The sequence below is a fragment of the Suncus etruscus genome, chromosome 17, assembly GCF_024139225.1.
Source record: "Suncus etruscus isolate mSunEtr1 chromosome 17, mSunEtr1.pri.cur, whole genome shotgun sequence".
Taxonomy (NCBI): domain Eukaryota; kingdom Metazoa; phylum Chordata; class Mammalia; order Eulipotyphla; family Soricidae; genus Suncus; species Suncus etruscus.
This window is the reverse complement of record NC_064864.1, coordinates 72,285,758-72,304,505: the sequence shown is the minus strand read 5'-3', so window position 1 is coordinate 72,304,505 and position 18,748 is coordinate 72,285,758. Positions and strand designations below refer to the sequence as shown.

Sequence of the window (18,748 nt, the reverse complement as noted above, 5' to 3'; positions counted from 1 at the left end):
AAGGTGTCTGTCTGCCTTGCAAGCGCTAGCCAAGGAAGGACCACGGTTTGATCCCCCAGCATCCCATATGGTTCCCCCAAACCAGGGGCGATTTTTGAGAGCTTAGCCAGGAGTAACCCCTGAGTATCAAATGGGTGTGGCCCGAAAAACAAAAAAACAAAACAACAACAACAACAAAATGAAACCAAATGTTTGCACTGACAAATCTTAGTCAACAGAAACAACCAAATACAACCAAACACAACCCCTCCTGGGGGAGGAGGAAGATGACAGTGATGGTTGGCAACAGAAAAAATAGATTGAGAACACTGCTAAAAAAAAAAAAAAAAAGGAGTCAATTCAAAAGGCTGAACACCATCATCATTTACAACAACTGAATGGTCAGAACTTCCAGAAACAGGCCAGAGAGTGCATAGGAGATGAGGCAGGGCATGCTGTGTGGGTGTACCTACCTGCTTGCTGCAGTGTGATCAAGGCACAGTGTCTATGTAAGTACCCGCATGCTGCAGTGTGATTCCCACCAGACTAACCCTCTGTTGCTTTACATAATTATCATCTCTTAGCAATTGTGCTGTGTGTACAGAGTGTTGCAACTATTAGGCTGAACATAGCTCTGCAGGACTCATTTATCCTCCTTAACAACAGTATCTCCAGTCCTAGACCCCACTGCCCCACACCTCTGATAATCCCCATTTTACTCTCTTTATTTTCATTCAACTTATTTTTCTGATTTTTTTTAGAAAGAAAGGCTTTATTATATAAAAACAGATTGAGTTGGGAAGAGAGCTCACTGGCACAGGTTGAAGAACAGATGAAGTTTCATGCCCAACAAAGATAGGCAGGCACATAGCTCTCACATGTTCTGGTGTCTTGGGGAAGCACCAACTTCATGATGAAGGACACTAAGTGCAGCCCAGGAACATGTAGTGAACAGCATGGTGCCAGCAGAATTGGTAGAGGAACATGATGGATGGGGCCTGTGCATCTAGAAGGAGGTGCTGACAGCCAGGGGTCCGGGGTTCTGATCAGAACAGAATTCCCAAAGCTGTGTCTAGGCCCAATCAAAGTCAAAGGACAGAGTCCTAGCATTAGCAACCAGGAAAAAGAAGGAATGAAAGAAATTGAAATTGGAAAAAAGAAAGTCAAACTATCTGTTTGCAGATGACATAATAATATACATCAAAGACCCTAAGAGTCCACACACACACACACACAAAAAAAAGTCCCAGAAACAATAAACGCAATTCCTATCCAAATTCAGACAGCATTCTTTTTTTTTTTTTTTTTTTGGTTTTTGGTTTTTGGGCCACACCCGGCAGTGCTCAGGGGTTACTCCTGGCTGTCTGCTCAGAAATAGGTCCTGGCAGGCACGGGGGACCATATGGGACACCGGGATTCGAACCAACCACCTTTGGTCCTGGATCGGCTGCTTGCAAGGCAAACACCGCTGTGCTATCTCTCTGGGCCCCAGACAGCATTCTTCAAGGACTCAAAACAATCAATTTTAAAGTTTAGGTGGAACTACAAAAGACCTAAGATATCCAAATCCATATTAAAAAAACAAGAAACTGGGAGGCATCTCATAACCTAACCTGAATTTCTACTACAAAGCCATCATGATCAAAACAGCATGGTATTGGAACAAAGACAGATTTTCAGACCAATGGGTCAGAATAGAATATCCAGTGACAAATCCCTGAGTATAAGGTCAATTAATCTTTGACAAATGTGCCAAGAACTTAAATGAAATAAAGACAGTCTCTTCAACAAATGATGTTGGAACAATTGGATAACCACGTGTAAGAACTTAAATATTGATCCATATCTCAAACCTTACACAAAAGTCAATTCAAAGTGGATCAAAGACCTTGAAATTAGACCATAAAGTTTATTGAGAAAAATATAGGCAGAACACTCCAAGAATTAGACCTCAAAGTAATCTTCGATGATAGGTTGCCAATGCCAAGGACTATAGCATCAAATCTGAATAAATGGACTAGATCAAACTAAAAAGTTTCTGTATGGCAAAAAATAAAATGAGATAGAGTTAAGACAACAGTAGGAGAAGATTTTTGCACTGAACACATCAGTTCTAGGTTTAATAGCTAAGATATACAAAATATTCACAAAGGTTGACCACAAAACCTAAAACCCTCATCAAAAAATGGGGAGAGAACCGAGCCTACCAGGAGCTATTTCTGAGCGTAGAGCCAGAAGTAACCCCCGAGTGCTGCCAGGTGTGACCCCCCCAAAAAAAAAAACATGGGGAGAGGAAATGAGCAAACTTATTGAGGAAGACCAACAAATGACCAACAGACACATGAAAAAATGCTCATCATCATTTATAATTAGAATCCAAATCAAGACAACAATGAGATATCATCATACATGAATGAGGATGGCACACATAAGAAATACTGGGGGGAAAAAAGAAATACTGGGAACAATTTGTGTTGTCAGGGATGTGATGAGAAAGGAACTCTCATCTACTGCTGATGGGAATGCCTCCTGGTCCAACCCCTAAGAAAAACAGTATGAAGGGTTCTCATTAAACGAAGAACCAATCGGCCATACGACCCAGAAATTCCACTTTTGGGTATCTATACTCGGGAATAAAAAGCGTTCATCCAAAAGGATGTATGCACACTGCTATTCATTGCAGCACTCAGCACAATAGCTAAGAATTGGAATCAACTTAGGTTTCTAACAAAAGATGAGTGGATAGTGAAGTTATGATATATACATATGTAGAATTAAATAATTAATGATGGTACTGGATGGAGATGGATGGAGGCCTTTATTCTTAGGCCATGGCCATGTGGCTTCATCCCTCATCAACCGGCAGGTCTGGGGTCCAGGAAAGCGACGGGTATTGAACTCACTCACAGGCAGGCTTCAGGAAGTATCAGCTTTACTCATACCCTATCCACCACATGTGTGGCCTATATCATAACCTTTTAAACATTCAGCTATTCTTAGCTAGCCCTGCATCTTAACTCCTTTCAGCCATCTTCCCTTTGACCTCCAAGCTGGCAAAAGACCAAAAAGGCCAAAAGGGCCAAAAGCCCTAATCCTCTCTGGTCAAAGCCTTATCTACCCCTTCCAAGACCCCTCCCAGGAAATGGGCGGGGTCTTGCAGGTATGGTTAACATAACATCTGGTTTCCAAGACCCCGCCCAGAAATGGGCGGGTCTCAGGTAGATACACCTAAATCCAGGGTGGAGTCACATACATACATCTATGTATATATACAATGGAACACTACATAGCTGTAAGGAACAATGCAATCATGCAATTTGCTGCAACATGGATGGAACTGGAAGATATTACATTAAATGAAGTAAGCCATAAGAAGGATAAATACAGAATGATCTCACTTATATATGATATTTAGAATAACTGATTGATGAAATGCAATGATTTAAATGGGAGTCGTCTTGAATACTCTTTTTTTTTTTTTTTTTTTTTTTTTTTTTTTTTGTGGTTTTTGGGTCACACCCGGCAGTGCTCAGGGGTTATTCCTGGCTCCAGGCTCAGAAATTGCTCCTGGCAGGCACAGGGGACCATATGGGACGCCGGGATTCGAACTGATGACCTCCTGCATGAAAGGCAACCGCCTTACCTCCATGCTATCTCTCCGGCCCCGTCTTGAATACTCTTGACTCCAGAGTATAAAGTAGAGAAGGAAAAAAAATGAGTGGAGGAGAAACACAAATAAAAAAGAAAGGGGACCAGAGGCCAAGCAGTCTCAGGTGCATTGGTGGTGTTAAAAAAAAAAAAAGGACAGAACTAAATATACAAGCTAAAGTCAACAACAATGAAAGCATGAGACCCAAACTTTAACAATCAAAATTTAAAATGGGCCTATTATGCTGGCAGGCTGTGGGACAGAGGGTAGTGACATGGGATGTACCCTGGGAACATTGGTGGACGGAGGTCAGTACTGGTGGTAGAATTGGCCCTGATACATTGCATGTCTGAAATTCAAATATAAAGAACTTTGTAGGGCCCGGAGAGATAGCAGAGCAGCGTTTGCCTTGCAAGCAGCCGATCCAGGACCAAAAGTGGTTGGTTCGAATCCCGGTGTCCCATAGGGTCCCCCGTGCCTGCCAGGAGCTATTTCTGAGCAGACAGCCAGGAGTAACCCCTGAGCACCGCCGGGTATGGCCCAAAAACCAAAAGAAAAAAGAACTTTGTAAATCACAATGGTTTCAATAATTTTTTTTTGTGGTTTTTGGGTCACACCTGGCAGTGCTCAGGGGTTATTCCTGGCTCCAGGCTCAGAAATTGCTCCTGGCAGACACAGGGGACCATATGGGGCACCAGGATTCGAACCGATGACCTCCTGCATGAAAGGCAAATGCCCTACCTCCATGCTACCTCTCTGGCCCCAAGTTTCAATAATTTTTTTAAATGTCAAAAGAATGTGATGAGGGCCGGGAAGGTGGTGCTAGAGGTAAGGTGTCTGCCTTGTAAGCGCTAGCGTAGGACGGAGTAGGATGGACCAGACCGCGGTTCGATCCCCTGGCGTCCCATATGGTCCCCCAAAGCCAGGGGTGATTTCTGAGTGCATAGCCAGGAGTAACCCCTGAGAGTCAAATGGGTGTGGCCCAAAAACAAACAAACAAAAAAAAGAATGTGATGAAAGTTTTTTCTTCAGGAAGAAGCTGTCACACCTGTAAGTTACTGGCTTTTTCTTTTTTTTTTTAGGAGGGAGAGAGGGGCAATGTTGTCAGAAGCTCTGACAGTACACCCTCCCATCAGGACCTGCTCCAGATCAGTGCTCTTGACCAGCCAGATCTCTGAGCCATCATGTTAAAGCTGGAAGAATATGGTTCCTGCTCAGGATCCATCTGCCCCTAATCAAGTCTCATCTTTTGGGTGTTAGGATATAAAACCAAGCTTGGCCAACTGAAGTTCTGTTTAGGCTAATATGACAAGGACGCAGACATCACCTTTGGGTGGCCAGTCCTCACTCTGCATTCTCTGCAGAATCAGGCAAATTTTGCCTCAGCTAATGGTGCTGAAGGCATCAGAACCTACTAAGATACATAGACCCCATGAAGTCTCTCAGCCATTTTCTGAACATGCAATACATATTCTTTATATGTTTGTAAATTGTGCATGCTAACTTCCCTCCCTCATGAATGTGTGTGAGCTTCCTGCAAGATTGCTAGACTGTGTCTAAGCTGCAATGTCTCTACCTCTGGTGGATGCAAAACCATACCCCATTCCTTCTCTGAAGCTATTTAGCCTCCATCCAGCTCCGATGGACATCCTTCCCAAGTAAAGTTGGTTCCTTGAAATAAAAAAGCCATCAGTTTGTTTCTAAAAACAAAGAACACACAAAAGTCATAAGTATGCATGAAAACAAGAGATGGTAACAATCCATAGATTGATTTGTCAGCCTGATCTTAAATCTGCTCCAATGCCTAAGAGAAACAGCTGAAAATAACCAGGTTCAAAACCAGAATAGCCTTTCAAGGATCCAGCCATCTTAAAGATGAGCAGTTTCTAATTCCAGGGGGATGAAGTGTCCATTGCTGTGGTGTATCATGTCCTCTGCTTGAGCACTTCCTAGTCTTGTCTGGGAGGTCTGCTTCCACCCCTAAGAACCCTATAGGGAGGTCCAGCTCTGCCTGTCCTCTTATCAGAGACATCATCTTTTGGACTGAAGATCAATGATGACTGAGGTTTTACTAAGGTTTATGCAAATGTCTCCTAGATGGGTCTAGGGACAGAGGTTGGGAGCCTAATCACAGAGGCCCTTGTTAGTAAAAGCCCTCCCTGATCACACAGTTGGATTGTAGTCAGATTGTTTGGGTTGCTTGTGAAGTGGCATCCAAAAGGGATGCCATACCTATTGGTGCAATCAGAAAGCTATGAGAAACTGTTGACAGGCATGATGCAGGAATGACTAGCTTCACTGAGCACAACAAAAATGACCAAGGACAGCTACAAACCAGCAATCTGACATATTCCGGCAGACTTTATGGGAGTGGCTTTTGTTCAGCAGACAATGAATGAAGAATTAGTTTTCCGGGGCCGGAGAGATTGCATGGAGGTAAAGCGTTTGCCTTTCATGCAGAAGGTCATCGGTTCAAATCCCGGCGTCCCATATGGTCCCCCGTGCCTGCCAGGAGCAATTTCTGAGCATGGAGCCAGGAGTAACCCCTGAGCACTGCCGGGTGTGACCCAAAAACCACAAAAAAAAAAAAAAGAATTAGTTTTCCATGTATGTAAATAATTTTTATTGGGTTGATCTTATCAAGCATATAAATGACTTTAACAATTGGCAGTAAAGGACAAAATTCTTAAATTTAAAAATACTAAAATTAGGGGCCGGGCGGTGGCGCTAAAGGTAAGGTGCCTGCCTTGCCTGCGCTAGCCTTGGACGGACCTCGGTTCGATCCCCCGGTGTCCCATATGGTCCCCCAAGCCAGGAGCAACTTCTGAGCACATAGCCAGGAGTAACCCCTGAGCATTACCGGGTGTGGCCCAAAAAAAAAAAAAATACTAAAATTACTTAAAGTATAAAATTAAGTGGGCTGGAGTGATATTGTGGTATGATAGTATGCCTTGCATGTGGCCATCCTGGGTTTAATTCCCAGCACCCCATTTGGTCCTCTGAACACTGCCAGGAATAATTCCTGGGGATAGAGCCAGAGTAAGCCCTGAGTACTGCTGGATATAGCCAAAACCCAAAAAATTCAAGCAGACAAAAATAAAATAAAATATCATACTAAGTAGAACAGGGAGGAGACAGGGTCAACAGCAAATACAGCCAAGAAACAAATGGAGGGGCCCGGAGAGATAGCACAACGGTGTTTGCTTTGCAAGCAGCTGATCCAGGACCAAAGGTGGTTGGTTCGAATCCCGGTGTCCCATATGGTCCCCCGTGCCTGCCAGGAGCTATTTCTGAGCAGATAGCCAGGAGTAACCCCTGAGCAATGCAGGGTGTGGCCCAAAAACCAAAAAAAAAAAAAAAAAAGAAACAAATGGAGGAGGTCTCCATTCCCCATCAGAAGCCTGGATCTCTCAGTGTTGATGAGAAGCAAAACACAAGCTCCAGGAGTGTCCGTGTCAGCTGTGGAAACTGTCAGAGTCATAATTTTTTTGTGTGTCTGTGGTTTTTGGGTCACACCTGGCATGGCTCAAGGGATACTCCTGGCTCCATGCTCAGAAATTGCTCCTGGCAGGCACGGGGGACCATATGGGACGCCAAGATTCGAACTGATGACCTTCTGCATGAAAGGCAAACGCCTTACCTCCATACTATCTCTCCAGCCCCTAGAGTCATCATGTTTTGATGTGCTAGGCCTGGCCGATCATCTGCACCTCATACTCAAGAAGCATTTTGTCAGCTTAGTTTAGTATCTGCATTTCTATTTTGTTTTGGTCCACACAGGTGATGCTTGGTGGCTACTCCTGGCCCAGTTTGGGGTATGAATCCTGGAATGTTTCAGTTCTAGAGAGGAGTCAGGTTGGTTGGCATGGTCCCCCAGCTCCTGGTTCTAGTGATGAAGTATATGTCCTCAGCTCTCAGGGAGACACCATAAATGAGGCTGAAAGAATTGTGTACTTGGTCTAAGAGCTTAGGTGATATTTGGCAACGTACAAGGACACTAGACAACTCCTTCCAGTCTCACAGCTGGGTAGTCTCGTTAAAGAGATGCAATGTGTGGCTCATGTGCAAAGACCTAGATCAAAGGTCTGTGATGTTCCCTGGCAGAGGAAGCCTTAGAAAAGAATCCTTCCTTCTAAGCCTAAGGGAGAAGCAAATCCAGCTCTTTAGAACTTGCATGGAGGGCCTGGAGAGATAGCACAGTGGTGTTTGCCTTGCAAGCAGCCGATCCAGGACTAAAGGTGGTTGGTTCGAATCCCGGTGTCCCATAGGGTCCCCCTGCCTGCCAGGAGCTATTTCTGAGCAGACAGCCAGGAGTAACCCCTGAGCAATGCCGGGTGTGGCCCAAAAACAAACACAAAAAAAAAGAACTTGCATGAAAAAAAAAAAAGAACTTGCAGGTAAGGCATTATACAGTCTGTCTCCTCAGTTATCTCACTTGGCCTAATGTCCTCATGGTTCCTCTATGCTGGAACCAATAACGACATGAAAAGGACATAAAAAGGCTTTTTGTTTGTTTGGTTTGGTTTTGGCGTTATACCCGGCATTCTCAGGAGTTACTCCAGACTCTATGCTCAGAAATCACTCCTGGCAAGCTCAGAGGACCATATGGGATGTCGGGATTTGAACCACCGTCTTTCTGCATGCAAGGCAAATGCCCTACCTCCATGCTATCTCTCCAGCCCCCCTATGACTTTTGTTTGTTCCCACAACTTCAGAGCCTGCAGCCTAGACCCCATCAATCATTCATCACAGATGGACTCCCCATTCTCAGTTAGCATGAGAAATGCACATGAAAGAGTGGGTGCAAGTACTTATCAAGCTATTTTTACTTCATTGGTATGAATATTCAAGGGCTGCTTGAAGTGGAAGCCTCATTCTTCAAGTCCAGGACATTGGGGAACTCAGGTCTGGAAGCAAACACCAATGGTGGAAACAATCCACACACAATTAAGGGAATAAAACAGGTTCAGGAACTCCAACACACAAGTCTTCCATTCCTAAGAAGCTCAGTGGTGGAAAATCAGAAATGCAAGAGCCTTTTTCCTGAGACCCAGGGTCTTTATTAGAAAGGACCAGACCAAACCCTGGGGTGGAGACCGAGTGGTCTAAGGCGCAAATCCAAAAGGTGCTTCATCCAAAGGTGTTTCCAACCAATGAGTAACAAGCATATGCTGAATAGGACCCAGTTAATGCAACAGCTGCTGAGTCATATGGTGGTTCTATTTTTAGCTTTTGAGGAACTTCTGTGCTGTTTTCCAGAGAGACACACCATGTCCACCCCCCAACAGCAAGAAGGGTCCCGTCTCCTGCACTCACACACCCACATTTACCCTTTTCTGGGGTTTTGTTGTTGTTCTTGGGCCATGCCCAGTGGTGCTCAGGGCTTACTCCTGGCTCTGACTCAAGGGTCACTGCTGGTGGGACGTGGAACACCACATGGGGAAATGAAGATTGAACCTGAGTCTGCCATGAGCAAGGCAGATGCCCTATCACTGTGCTATTGTTCCAGCCCATCTCTTCGGGTGTTTTTGACACTAGCACGTGTGGGGCATAGCCTCCATGGTCTGGATTTGTGTGACCCTGATGATTAGTGATGCTCTCCATCTCTTCTCAAACTGTTGAATTTGTAGACATTTCCTTGGGAAAGTACTATTTGGTCCCTCTACCCTCATTTTTTTAGTCCAGTTGCTGTCCTTTGGTTGAGTTGAAAAAGTTTTTTGCCTGTTCTTTTTATGTTCACTGCCATTGTGGTCTACAAACACTTTTCTCTCCTCCCACACGCTGTTGGCCCATCTTTGTTTCTTCTGTCATGCACAAGGTCATTTGTGATGTGAGATCAGAAGTGTCACCATCCAGGGCCTAAGAGATAGTATGGAGGTAGGGCATTTGCCTTGTGTGCAAAAGGACAGTGGTTCGAATCCCGGCATCCCATATGGTCCACCGAGCCTGCCAGGAGTGATTTCTGAGCATAGAGCCAGGAATAACTCCTGAGCACTGCCGGGTGTGACAAAAAAAAAAAAAAAAAAGTGTCACCACCCAAATCATGGATGGTGGCAGCTTGTTCCCTCTGTTCTGAGGGTTTATGGCCTCAGATCACAACTAAGTCTTTAAACCATTTTGAGTTCACTTTTGTGAGTGGTAAGACACAGGAATCTAAATTTATTGTTCTGCATGTTGTCCAATTTTCTCAGCACCATTTGCTGAAGAGAAAATTTTTTTTCCCCACTCACGTGTTCTTGGCTCCTTGTCGAATGTTAGTGACTGTATATGTGTGGGTTTGTTTCTGGATTATCTTCTAATTCACTGGTCCATGTCTATTTTTGTACCAGCACCATATTATTTGCATTACTATATGAGGCAACATCTTTCAAATATTAAAAGAAACGCCAAATTAGAATCTTAAAGAACTGTAAAACTAAAGCCTTTTTCATATAACACAGAACTTGAAGAATGCATTACTAGGAGATGTACTTGATGGAATAGGAAAAGAAGACCATGCCCAGTGGAATAAAGATCTGCATGGAAAATCAGATGTGAATGATAAACATACATATCCATATTATATATTAAAAGACAATGGTGTACATAAACTCAGATTCTAAGAGTATTGCAGGTTTAGAGCATATGAAAATAAAATGCATAATAATAGTTCAGAGACCAGGAAAGAAATCTAGAGGTTGGAGAATTCATATTGGTGAAAGTGGTTGCACTAAGTAGAGTACATGCTAACCTTTAAAAACCTATGAAAGAGGGCCCAGAGAGATAGCACAGCGGGGTTTGCCTTGCAAGCAGCCGATCCAGGACCAATGGTGGTTGGTTCGAATCCCGGTGTCCCATAGGGTCCCCCGTGCCTGCCAGGAGCTATTTCTGAGCAGACAGCCAGGAGGAACCCCTGAGCAACGCCGGGTGTGGCCCAAAAACAAAACAAAACAAACAAACAAAAAAGAAATAGCTCCTGGCAGGCACGGGGGACCATATGGGACACTGGAATTCGAACCAACCACCTTTGGTCCTGGATCTGCTGCTTGCAAGGCAAACCCCGCTGTGCTATCTCTCCGGGCCCACTAGCAGACAGCCAGGAGTATCCCCTGAGCAACTCCGGGTGTGGCCCCCCCCCCCAAAAAAAAAACACAAAAAACTGTGAAAGAAGGAAAACAAAGAGTTAAAGGAAATTAAAGGAAATGAGCAAGCCAAGACCATACACTGTAATCCCAGAGACAGAGAAAGCTGTCTTGAAAAGACTTGTCTTGAAAGACTTGTAAGGGGCACAGGGCTGGATTAACAGTAACAAACACAAGTAGTAAATTTAAACCTAACCATATCCATAATGACATTAAAATAAAAATATATTTAGGGGCCAGTGAGGTGGCACTAGAGGTAAGGTGTCTGCCTTGCAAGCGCTAGCCAAGGAAGGACTGCGGTTCGATCCCCCAGGTCCCATATGGTCCCCCCAAGCCAGGGGCAATTTCTGAGTGCTTAGCCAGGAGTAACTCCTGAGCATCAAACTGGTGTGGCCCCCCAAAAAAAATTTTATACTTTATATTTAAAGTATAAATTATTTAAATAAAAGGCAGAGATTGTCAAGTTGGAGGCAAAATCAAGATTCAGCATTATGTTCTTCCAAAAAACATAAACAGGAAGATATAAGTAGTTTTAAAGTAATAAACTTGTAAAAGATATACATAATTCCACTATATATAAAACATACAACCAAAGAAAACTGATATTAATTCGTGTCAAAGAAAACATTATTTCAGAGCAACAAATATAGCTTCATAGCTATATGGGGATGGACTACTCAGGAGGTCAAAACAATCCTAACCTTTCAACCGTAAGAAAGCCCTAGAAATGCCTGGTTCGAGCCCTGAGTGCACCTCAGGAGAGGCAGAAGCATCCTGCTCCAACAGGCAGCCTGGTCCACTGAAGACCCACCAGATCCTCCACAGGATCGACCCAGCAGACAAAGGCCCTGCCTTGCCCGGATCAGGCCTCAGAACATCAAGAATCATGGGTGAAGACTATACTTTCAAGGATCATTTCCATAGTATGTGATTAGAGAAGTTTCTCTGATCGTGTAGAGCACCCGAAGCCATGAGGAGGAGCCAGAACATCCTCTCCTGAGAGTGAAGCCAACTCTAGGTATTGCTTCTGCGACTGCCTTTGGCCATTGATGATCGTTCTTCTCTTCTTTTGGAAGGGCAGAGGGAGAGGATGCAATCTGAGTGGTAAAAAAAAAAAAAAAAAAAAGAATCATGGGTGTCTCTGATCACAGGAAAAAAACAAACAGAGATCAGTGACAGGAAATCCTGAAAGACTTGGAAGTTGAATCAGTCTCAAAGGTACCACATAGCTAGTCTCCAAGAATAGGACCAATTTCCCACAAGCACCCAAAAGCTGAGGTGAGAAGAGGAACTTCGCACTCCACAGTGTCTTGGCATTTCAGAGGCAGCATCAATCTCTGAGGGTGAAATTGAGCACTGGGGGCGTAAGCACCCAGGAGGGCACACAGGATATTCTAGTAAAGGAGTTGGCATCCTGGTGATGAAGAATCGGCTCAGAGATCAGGGGTGGGCACCTCCCAGCAGTGGACATGCTGTCAGGGACATCCCAGGAGATCCTGGTGAGCTACCCCTGGGAAGGATGTAGCAGGTCAAGTGGAACCTGATTCCTATAGCCCAGAGAAGCCCCAGAAGCCAGGCACAGAGGCAAGGGCCTGGGCCCAGGGCCCGGGGACAGCCTTAGCCACAGAGTCCCCTGCATAGCTGGGTCCCAGAGGCAGATCCCAGGACAGAAGCTCCTCCAGGCTTTGTCAGAGTTGGAGGCTGCCCCATTCTAGGTAAACCAGAGGGAACGGCCCTGTGCAGCCTGGCAGCATCTGTGCCCCAACCTCAGGGGAAGGGCCCCAGGTGGGGTGCTGTTGCTGTTGGGAGGGCAGCCTGGGAGGCAGCCAGCACCCTAGGGAACACCCCAGCCTGACTCCTGCGGTGCAATCTACAATGAAGCTGCAGCTTCAGGCAGAGGAGGGTGTGAGTCCATGAAAGCTCCTGCCCAGACCCACAGCTCCAGATCCTATTTTGCAGCCTGTGTCTGTGCAAGGCCACCAGGACAGCACCTGCAGTGGGGGTCAGTCATATGTCCCTGGGTCTGGGCCAAGCTGGGCCCAACCACTGAGGGTCCTCATTCAGCCCTGTGCCCTGCACTCCCAAGAACCTCCTGTAATGGTCCTGAGACCCTGAGCCTTCACGGATCCACATGCTCTCCCCTCAAGATCCCTAGTTCTCCAGGTGAGCCAGGAGCAGTATCAGCATAGCCCTGCAGTGAGGGAAGAAAGTCCTAGAAGGAACAAGTGAGGGTGGGATGCCCCATGCTGATGAGAAGGGGGTTTCTCATCGCCTTTAGTGGCCCCCCACCTCTGAAGAACTCCAGGCAGGAAGAGGACACTATGGTGCCCACTGCCAAGCCCTCTCCTCTCTGCAACCCCCTCTGCTTTGTTCTTGCTCCGAAACTGTCTGCCAGTGCTGGAGTGGGGACAAAAGGCGGAGACTATGCAGGCAGGAGTATGTGGGAGTGAGGAGTAGAAGGGAATATGGGGAGGAAGAAAGTATAAGGGAGTGTGAGGGAATTCTGAGAGTCTTTGGGGTATGAGGGTTTGAAATATTGGGGTATTAGGGAGTGTGAGGTATGGAGTATTGAAGTATTGGGAAGTATGGAACTTATGGAAGGGGGTATGGAAATACTGAGAGTACCTAGGAGCAGGGAAGCGCAGCCGGGTCCAGGGCACCTATCACACACCACCCTGTTCTCTGCCCCTGCTGCCCTACAGGGAGGACCATGAACAGCACGAAGCAGGTAGTGACCGAATTCATCCTGCTGGGCTTCCCAGAGCTGGACCACCTTCGGGGACTGCTCTTTGGCTCGTTCCTCACCATCTATGTGGGCACTGTCCTGGAGAACCTGCTGGTGGTGGTGACGGTGCACACCAGCCAACAACTGCACACACCCATGTACTTCTTCCTGGCCAACCTGTCTGTCCTGGAGATCCTCTACACCACCGTCACTGTACCCAAGTTGCTGGCAAGCCTCCTGACGTGGGACAAAACCATATCCTTCTCAGGCTGCCTCACCCAACTCTTCCTCTTCCTCTCACTGGGCTCCTCCGAGTGCTTCCTCCTGTCCACTATGGCCTGTGATAGGTACCTGGCCATCTGCCGCCCGCTGCACTACCCAGCCATCATGGATTCCAAGCTGTGCCTACAGCTGGCGCTCTGTGCCTGGCTGGGAGGCTTCCTGGCTTCCTTTGTGTCTATTGTGCTCATCTCTCGCCTCAGCTTCTGCGGTCCCAACACCCTCAACCACTTCTTCTGTGACATCTCCCCTCTGCTGCAGCTGTCCTGCTCCGACACCACCACCATTGAGCTGCTGGACTTCGCGGCAGCTCTGGCTGTGCTGGCGACCTCGCTGCTGGTGACCATAGTCTCTTACATGCACATCCTGGCCACAGTGCTCAGGGTCCCAGGGAGCACTGGCCGCCAGAAGGCCTTCTCCACCTGCGCCTCCCACCTGGCCGTGGTGGCTATCTTCTATACCACCACCATCTTCATGTACGCCCGCCCGCGTGCCATCAGTTCCTTTGACCTCAACAAGTTTGTGTCTGTGATCTACTCGGTTGTGACCCCGCTGCTCAACCCCATCATCTATTGCTTGAGGAACCGAGACATCAGGGGGGCCCTGGAAAAACTCCTCCGGTGACCCCACACCTCATGACAACATGTTGGGCCAGGGGGAGGCTTCCTTCACACGCCACCACCTCCATGTAGCCAGGCCAACTTCCAAAAAGAACCTGCCAAGTGGTGAAAGGGCATCTGAACACACAAGGTGCACAAGGGCACGAGTCCATAGGCAGCAGGGTCCCACTTAGGAAAGACCACCCAGGCTCACAGAGGGGGGCTTGCCATTGTCTCTCCTTCCCACCTGGGGCCTGCCTATGTCCTGGGCTTCCCCAAGTCCTGTGCTCCTACCCCTGAGCCCACCGGCTGGTCCCCTTCCCATCAAGTTGCAGACCCTGAGCAGACCCAACTTCAGCTGCTTGAACAACTTTGAGGTGGCCGATGGACCACACACATTGCCATCTTGCCTCAAAACGAGAAAGGTAGTTTTAGGTTGATTTAGTTAAAACTCCAGGGGTGCAGAAACACATGTTGCCATTTCTTGTTCCTTTAGCATACAAGCTCTCCTGCTGTTTTTTTTGGGGGGGGTTTATTTTGGGGAGGTTTTTGGTTTTTGGGCCACACCCGGTGTTGCTCAGGGGTTTCTCCTGGCTGTCTGCTCAGAAATAGCTCCTGGCAGGCACGGGGGACCATATGAGACACCGGGATTCGAACCAACCACCTTTAGTCCTGGATCGGCTGCTTGCAAGGCAAACACCGCTGTGCTCTCTCTTTTAACTTCATCCCCAGAGTGAGTGGGGGCAGTTGTCAAGGATGTTTGGAGAGCAGCACCTCTTCATGCTGACCTATGTGCCCTGATTCATGCCTTCATAAATGCTCTATTTCATAATTGTATTTTTTTACATTATTTATAGGGATCTTTCATATTATGGGAGGTTATTTACAGCGCTGGTTGCTACAAAGAATGGTATTTTATTTTGTATTTTCTAGATACTCCCTGTTCTGGTAAAGAAATATTTTGGTGAGTGTGAAATATACAAAATACCTAAATAAAAGTCTCTCAAGGGGCCGAAGAGATAGCATGGAGGTAGGGCATTTGCCTTGCATATAGGATGGTGGTTCGAATCCCGGCATCCCATATGGTCTCCCGAGCCTGCCAGGAACGATTTCTGAGTGTAGAGCCAGGAGCTGCCTGAGCACTGCTGGGTGTGACCAAAAAAAAAAAAAAAAGTCTCTCAAGCAAGCAGCCAGTCCAGCTGCCTTGCCTACAAAGCAGTCTCCTGGCAAGGGTCCTCCCTCCCTTTTTCCCTCCCTCCCTTCCTTCTTCCCTTCTTTCTTTCCTTCCTTCCCTCCTCCCCTCCTTCCCTCCTTCCTTTCTTCCTTTTCTCCTGTTTTCCTTCCCTCCTTCCTTCCCTCTTTCCTTCCTTCCTTTCCTACTTCCTTCCTTCTCTCCTCTCCTCCTTTCTTCCTTCCTCCCTTCCTTTTCTTCCTTTCATCCTTCTTTCCTTCCTTCCTTTTGTCTTGAAGCATCACGTTTTCTCCTAGATTGGTTGAGGCTTGATCCCCAAAGAGCTCCCAGAACGGGAAAGCGATTCCCATTTCCCCTGTACCCCAGGGCAGGGAAGCAATCCTAGTAATATCTATCCACAGCAAATAATCCACACAGACTGGAAGGTAAAAAAGGCGAGAAAGTAGGCCGCAGAATCCTTTGTCAGCCTGCCAGCAGCTCCACAGACCAAGAGCCCGACAGCCAACTGCTGAAAGGACCTTGACTTCCCAGCTCATCACCTATTTATTTGGATCTGAACAGCATCCCCACCTGGAGGTCATAGGTGGGAAAGCAGGTAGAGAAGCAAATATTGAAGAGAAATATTATGAAAGCCTCCATATACTTAACACTGTCATTCCTTCCACCCTTCCTTCCTACTTTCCTTCCTTCCTCGCTCCCTTTCTTCTTTCTCTTCCTTCTTTCCTTTTCTTCTCTCCTTCCTTCCCATTTTCCTTTTATATCTCCCCCTCCCTCCCTCCCTCCCTCCCTTCCTTCCTTCCTTCCTTCCTTCCTTCTTTCCTTCCTTCCTTCCTTCCTTCCTTCCTTCCTCCCTTCCTCACGTGCACCAAATCTCAGTCCAGGCATGAAAGGGGAAAGGAGATGAACAGGCCTTCTCTTTAGAGGAAACAAAGGCTTTCCTAAGCACCTCCAGAGCACCTGTAGATTTTGTTGGCTCTGCCAGAACCCTCTGGTTCTGCTTACTCAGGTGTAGCTAAAAGTCCAGGAGGAGAGAGTGGGGGCAGTTGTCAGAGCTGCTGTCTGTCCAGTGCCGTGTTCTCATGTTCTCAAGCGACTCTACTGCTGCATTCAGTACCCTTCAAAGGGTTTCCATCCTAACAATCTCTTCTGAAGTAGTCTTAGCAAAGAAAATGTTCACTTCTGTGACTAGATATCTTGGCATTTTCTCCACAAGTGAATGTTAATTTTTACAAAATGCTTTGACAAAGATGATCATCTCCAACTTATGAATATACCAGTTCAAGGTTCTACATAGCTTCAGTCTCACCAAACCAAACATAAACTATGTACCTAGTAAAATGCAGAGTCCTCCAGGAGTGTGCAAAGCTCATGCAATTGCAGAGACAATGACCCCGAACACTGTCCAGCATGGTCCAATTTTTCTTTAATTTTTTGGTTTTGTTATTTTGTTTTGGGGCCACACCCAGCAGTGCTCAGGGGTTACTCCAGACTCTGTGCTCAGAAATCACTCCCAGCAGGCTCAGGAGACCCTAATGGGATGCCAGAGATTAAACCTGGATCAGCCACATGCAAAGCAAACACCTTCCCAGCTGTGCTATTGCTCCAGCCCTAAAAAAAAATTTTTAAACAAAATTTTCATGCTGGCATACAAGCATAAACACTGTTTTCTTGGGGCCGGAGAGATAGCATGGAGGTAAGGCATTTGCCTTGCATGCAGAAATATGGTGGTTCAAATCCCAGCATCCCATATGGTACCCCAAACCTGCCAGGAGCAATTTCTGAGCGTAGAGCCAGGAGTAACCCCTGAGCGCTGCCAGGTGTGACTCAAAAAGAAAAAAAAAAAAAACATGGGGAGAGGAAATGAGCAAACTTATTGAGGAAGACCAACAAATGACTAACAGGCACGTGAAAAAATGCTCATCATCATTTATAATTAGAGAAATCCAAATCAAGACAAAATGAAATATCATCATACATGAATGAGGATGGCACACATAAGAAATACTGGGGAAAAAAAAGAAATACTGGGAACAATTTGTGTTGTCAGGGATGTGATGAGAAAGGAACTCTCATCCACTGCTGATGGGAATGCCTCCTGGTCCAACCCCTAAGAAAAACAGTATGAAGGGTTCTCATTAAACGAAGAACCAATTGGCCATACGACCCAGAAATTCCACTTTTGGGTATCTATACTCGGGAATAAAAAGCGTTCATCCAAAAGGATGTATGCACACTGCTATTCATTGCAGCACTCAGCACAATAGCTAAGAATTGGAATCAACTTAGGTTTCTAACAAAATATGAGTGGATAGTGAAGTTATGATATATACATATGTAGAATTAAATAATTAACGATGGCACTGGATGGAGATGGATGGAGGCCTTTATTCTTAGGCCATGGCCACGTGGCTTCATCCCTCATCAACTGGCGGGTCTGGGGTCCAGGAGAGCGACGGGTATTGAACTCACTCACAGGCAGGCTTCAGGAAGTATCAGCTTTACTCATACCCTATCCACCACATGTGTGGCCTATATCATAACCTTTTAAGCATTCAGCTATTCTTTGCTAGCCCTGCATCTTAACTCCTTTCAGCCATCTTCCCTTTGACCTCCAAGCTGGCAAAAGACCAAAGAGGCCAAAAGGGCCAAAAGCCCTAATTCTCTCTGGTCAAACCCCTTCCAAGACCCCTCCCAGGAAATGAGCGGGGTCTCGCAGGTATGGTTAACATAGCATCTGGTTTCCAAGACCCCGCCCAGAAATGGGCGGGTCTCAGGTAGATACACCTAAATCCAGGGTGGAGTCACATACATACATCTATGTATATATACAATGGAACACTACATAGCTGTAAGGAACAATGCAATCATGCAATTTGCTGCAACATGGATGGAACTGGAAGGTATTACATTAAATGAAGTAAGCCATAAGAAGGATAAATACAGAATGATCTCACTTATATATGATATTTAGAATAACTGATTGATGAAATGCAATGATTTAAATGGGAGTTGTCTTGAATACTCTTGACCTCAGAGTATAAAGTAGAGAAGGAAAAAAATGAGTGGAGGAGAAACACAAATAAAAAAGAAAGGGGACCAGAGGCTAAGCAGTCTCAGGTGCATTGGTGGTGTTAAAAAAAAAAAAGGACAGGGGCCCGGAGAAATAGCACAGTGGCGTTTGCCTTGCAAGCAGCCGATCCAGGA

The 18,748-nt window shown here is 46.2% G+C and overlaps 1 protein-coding gene and 1 non-coding gene across 2 annotated transcripts; both read left to right on the top strand.

Moving 5' to 3' along the window:
* The first annotated feature begins 11,642 nt into the window (after nucleotides 1-11,642).
* Nucleotides 11,643-11,855, top strand: LOC125995206 (small nucleolar RNA U3). Its single transcript, XR_007490771.1, has one exon. It is a non-coding gene; the product is annotated as a small nucleolar RNA U3 (small nucleolar RNA).
* Nucleotides 11,856-13,459: 1,604 nt separating this feature from the next.
* On the top strand, nucleotides 13,460-14,377 carry LOC126033493 (olfactory receptor 226-like). Its single transcript, XM_049790461.1, has one exon. The coding sequence runs from the start codon at nucleotides 13,460-13,462 to the stop codon at nucleotides 14,375-14,377; it is 918 nt and encodes a 305-aa protein (XP_049646418.1).
* Nucleotides 14,378-18,748: the final 4,371 nt, after the last annotated feature.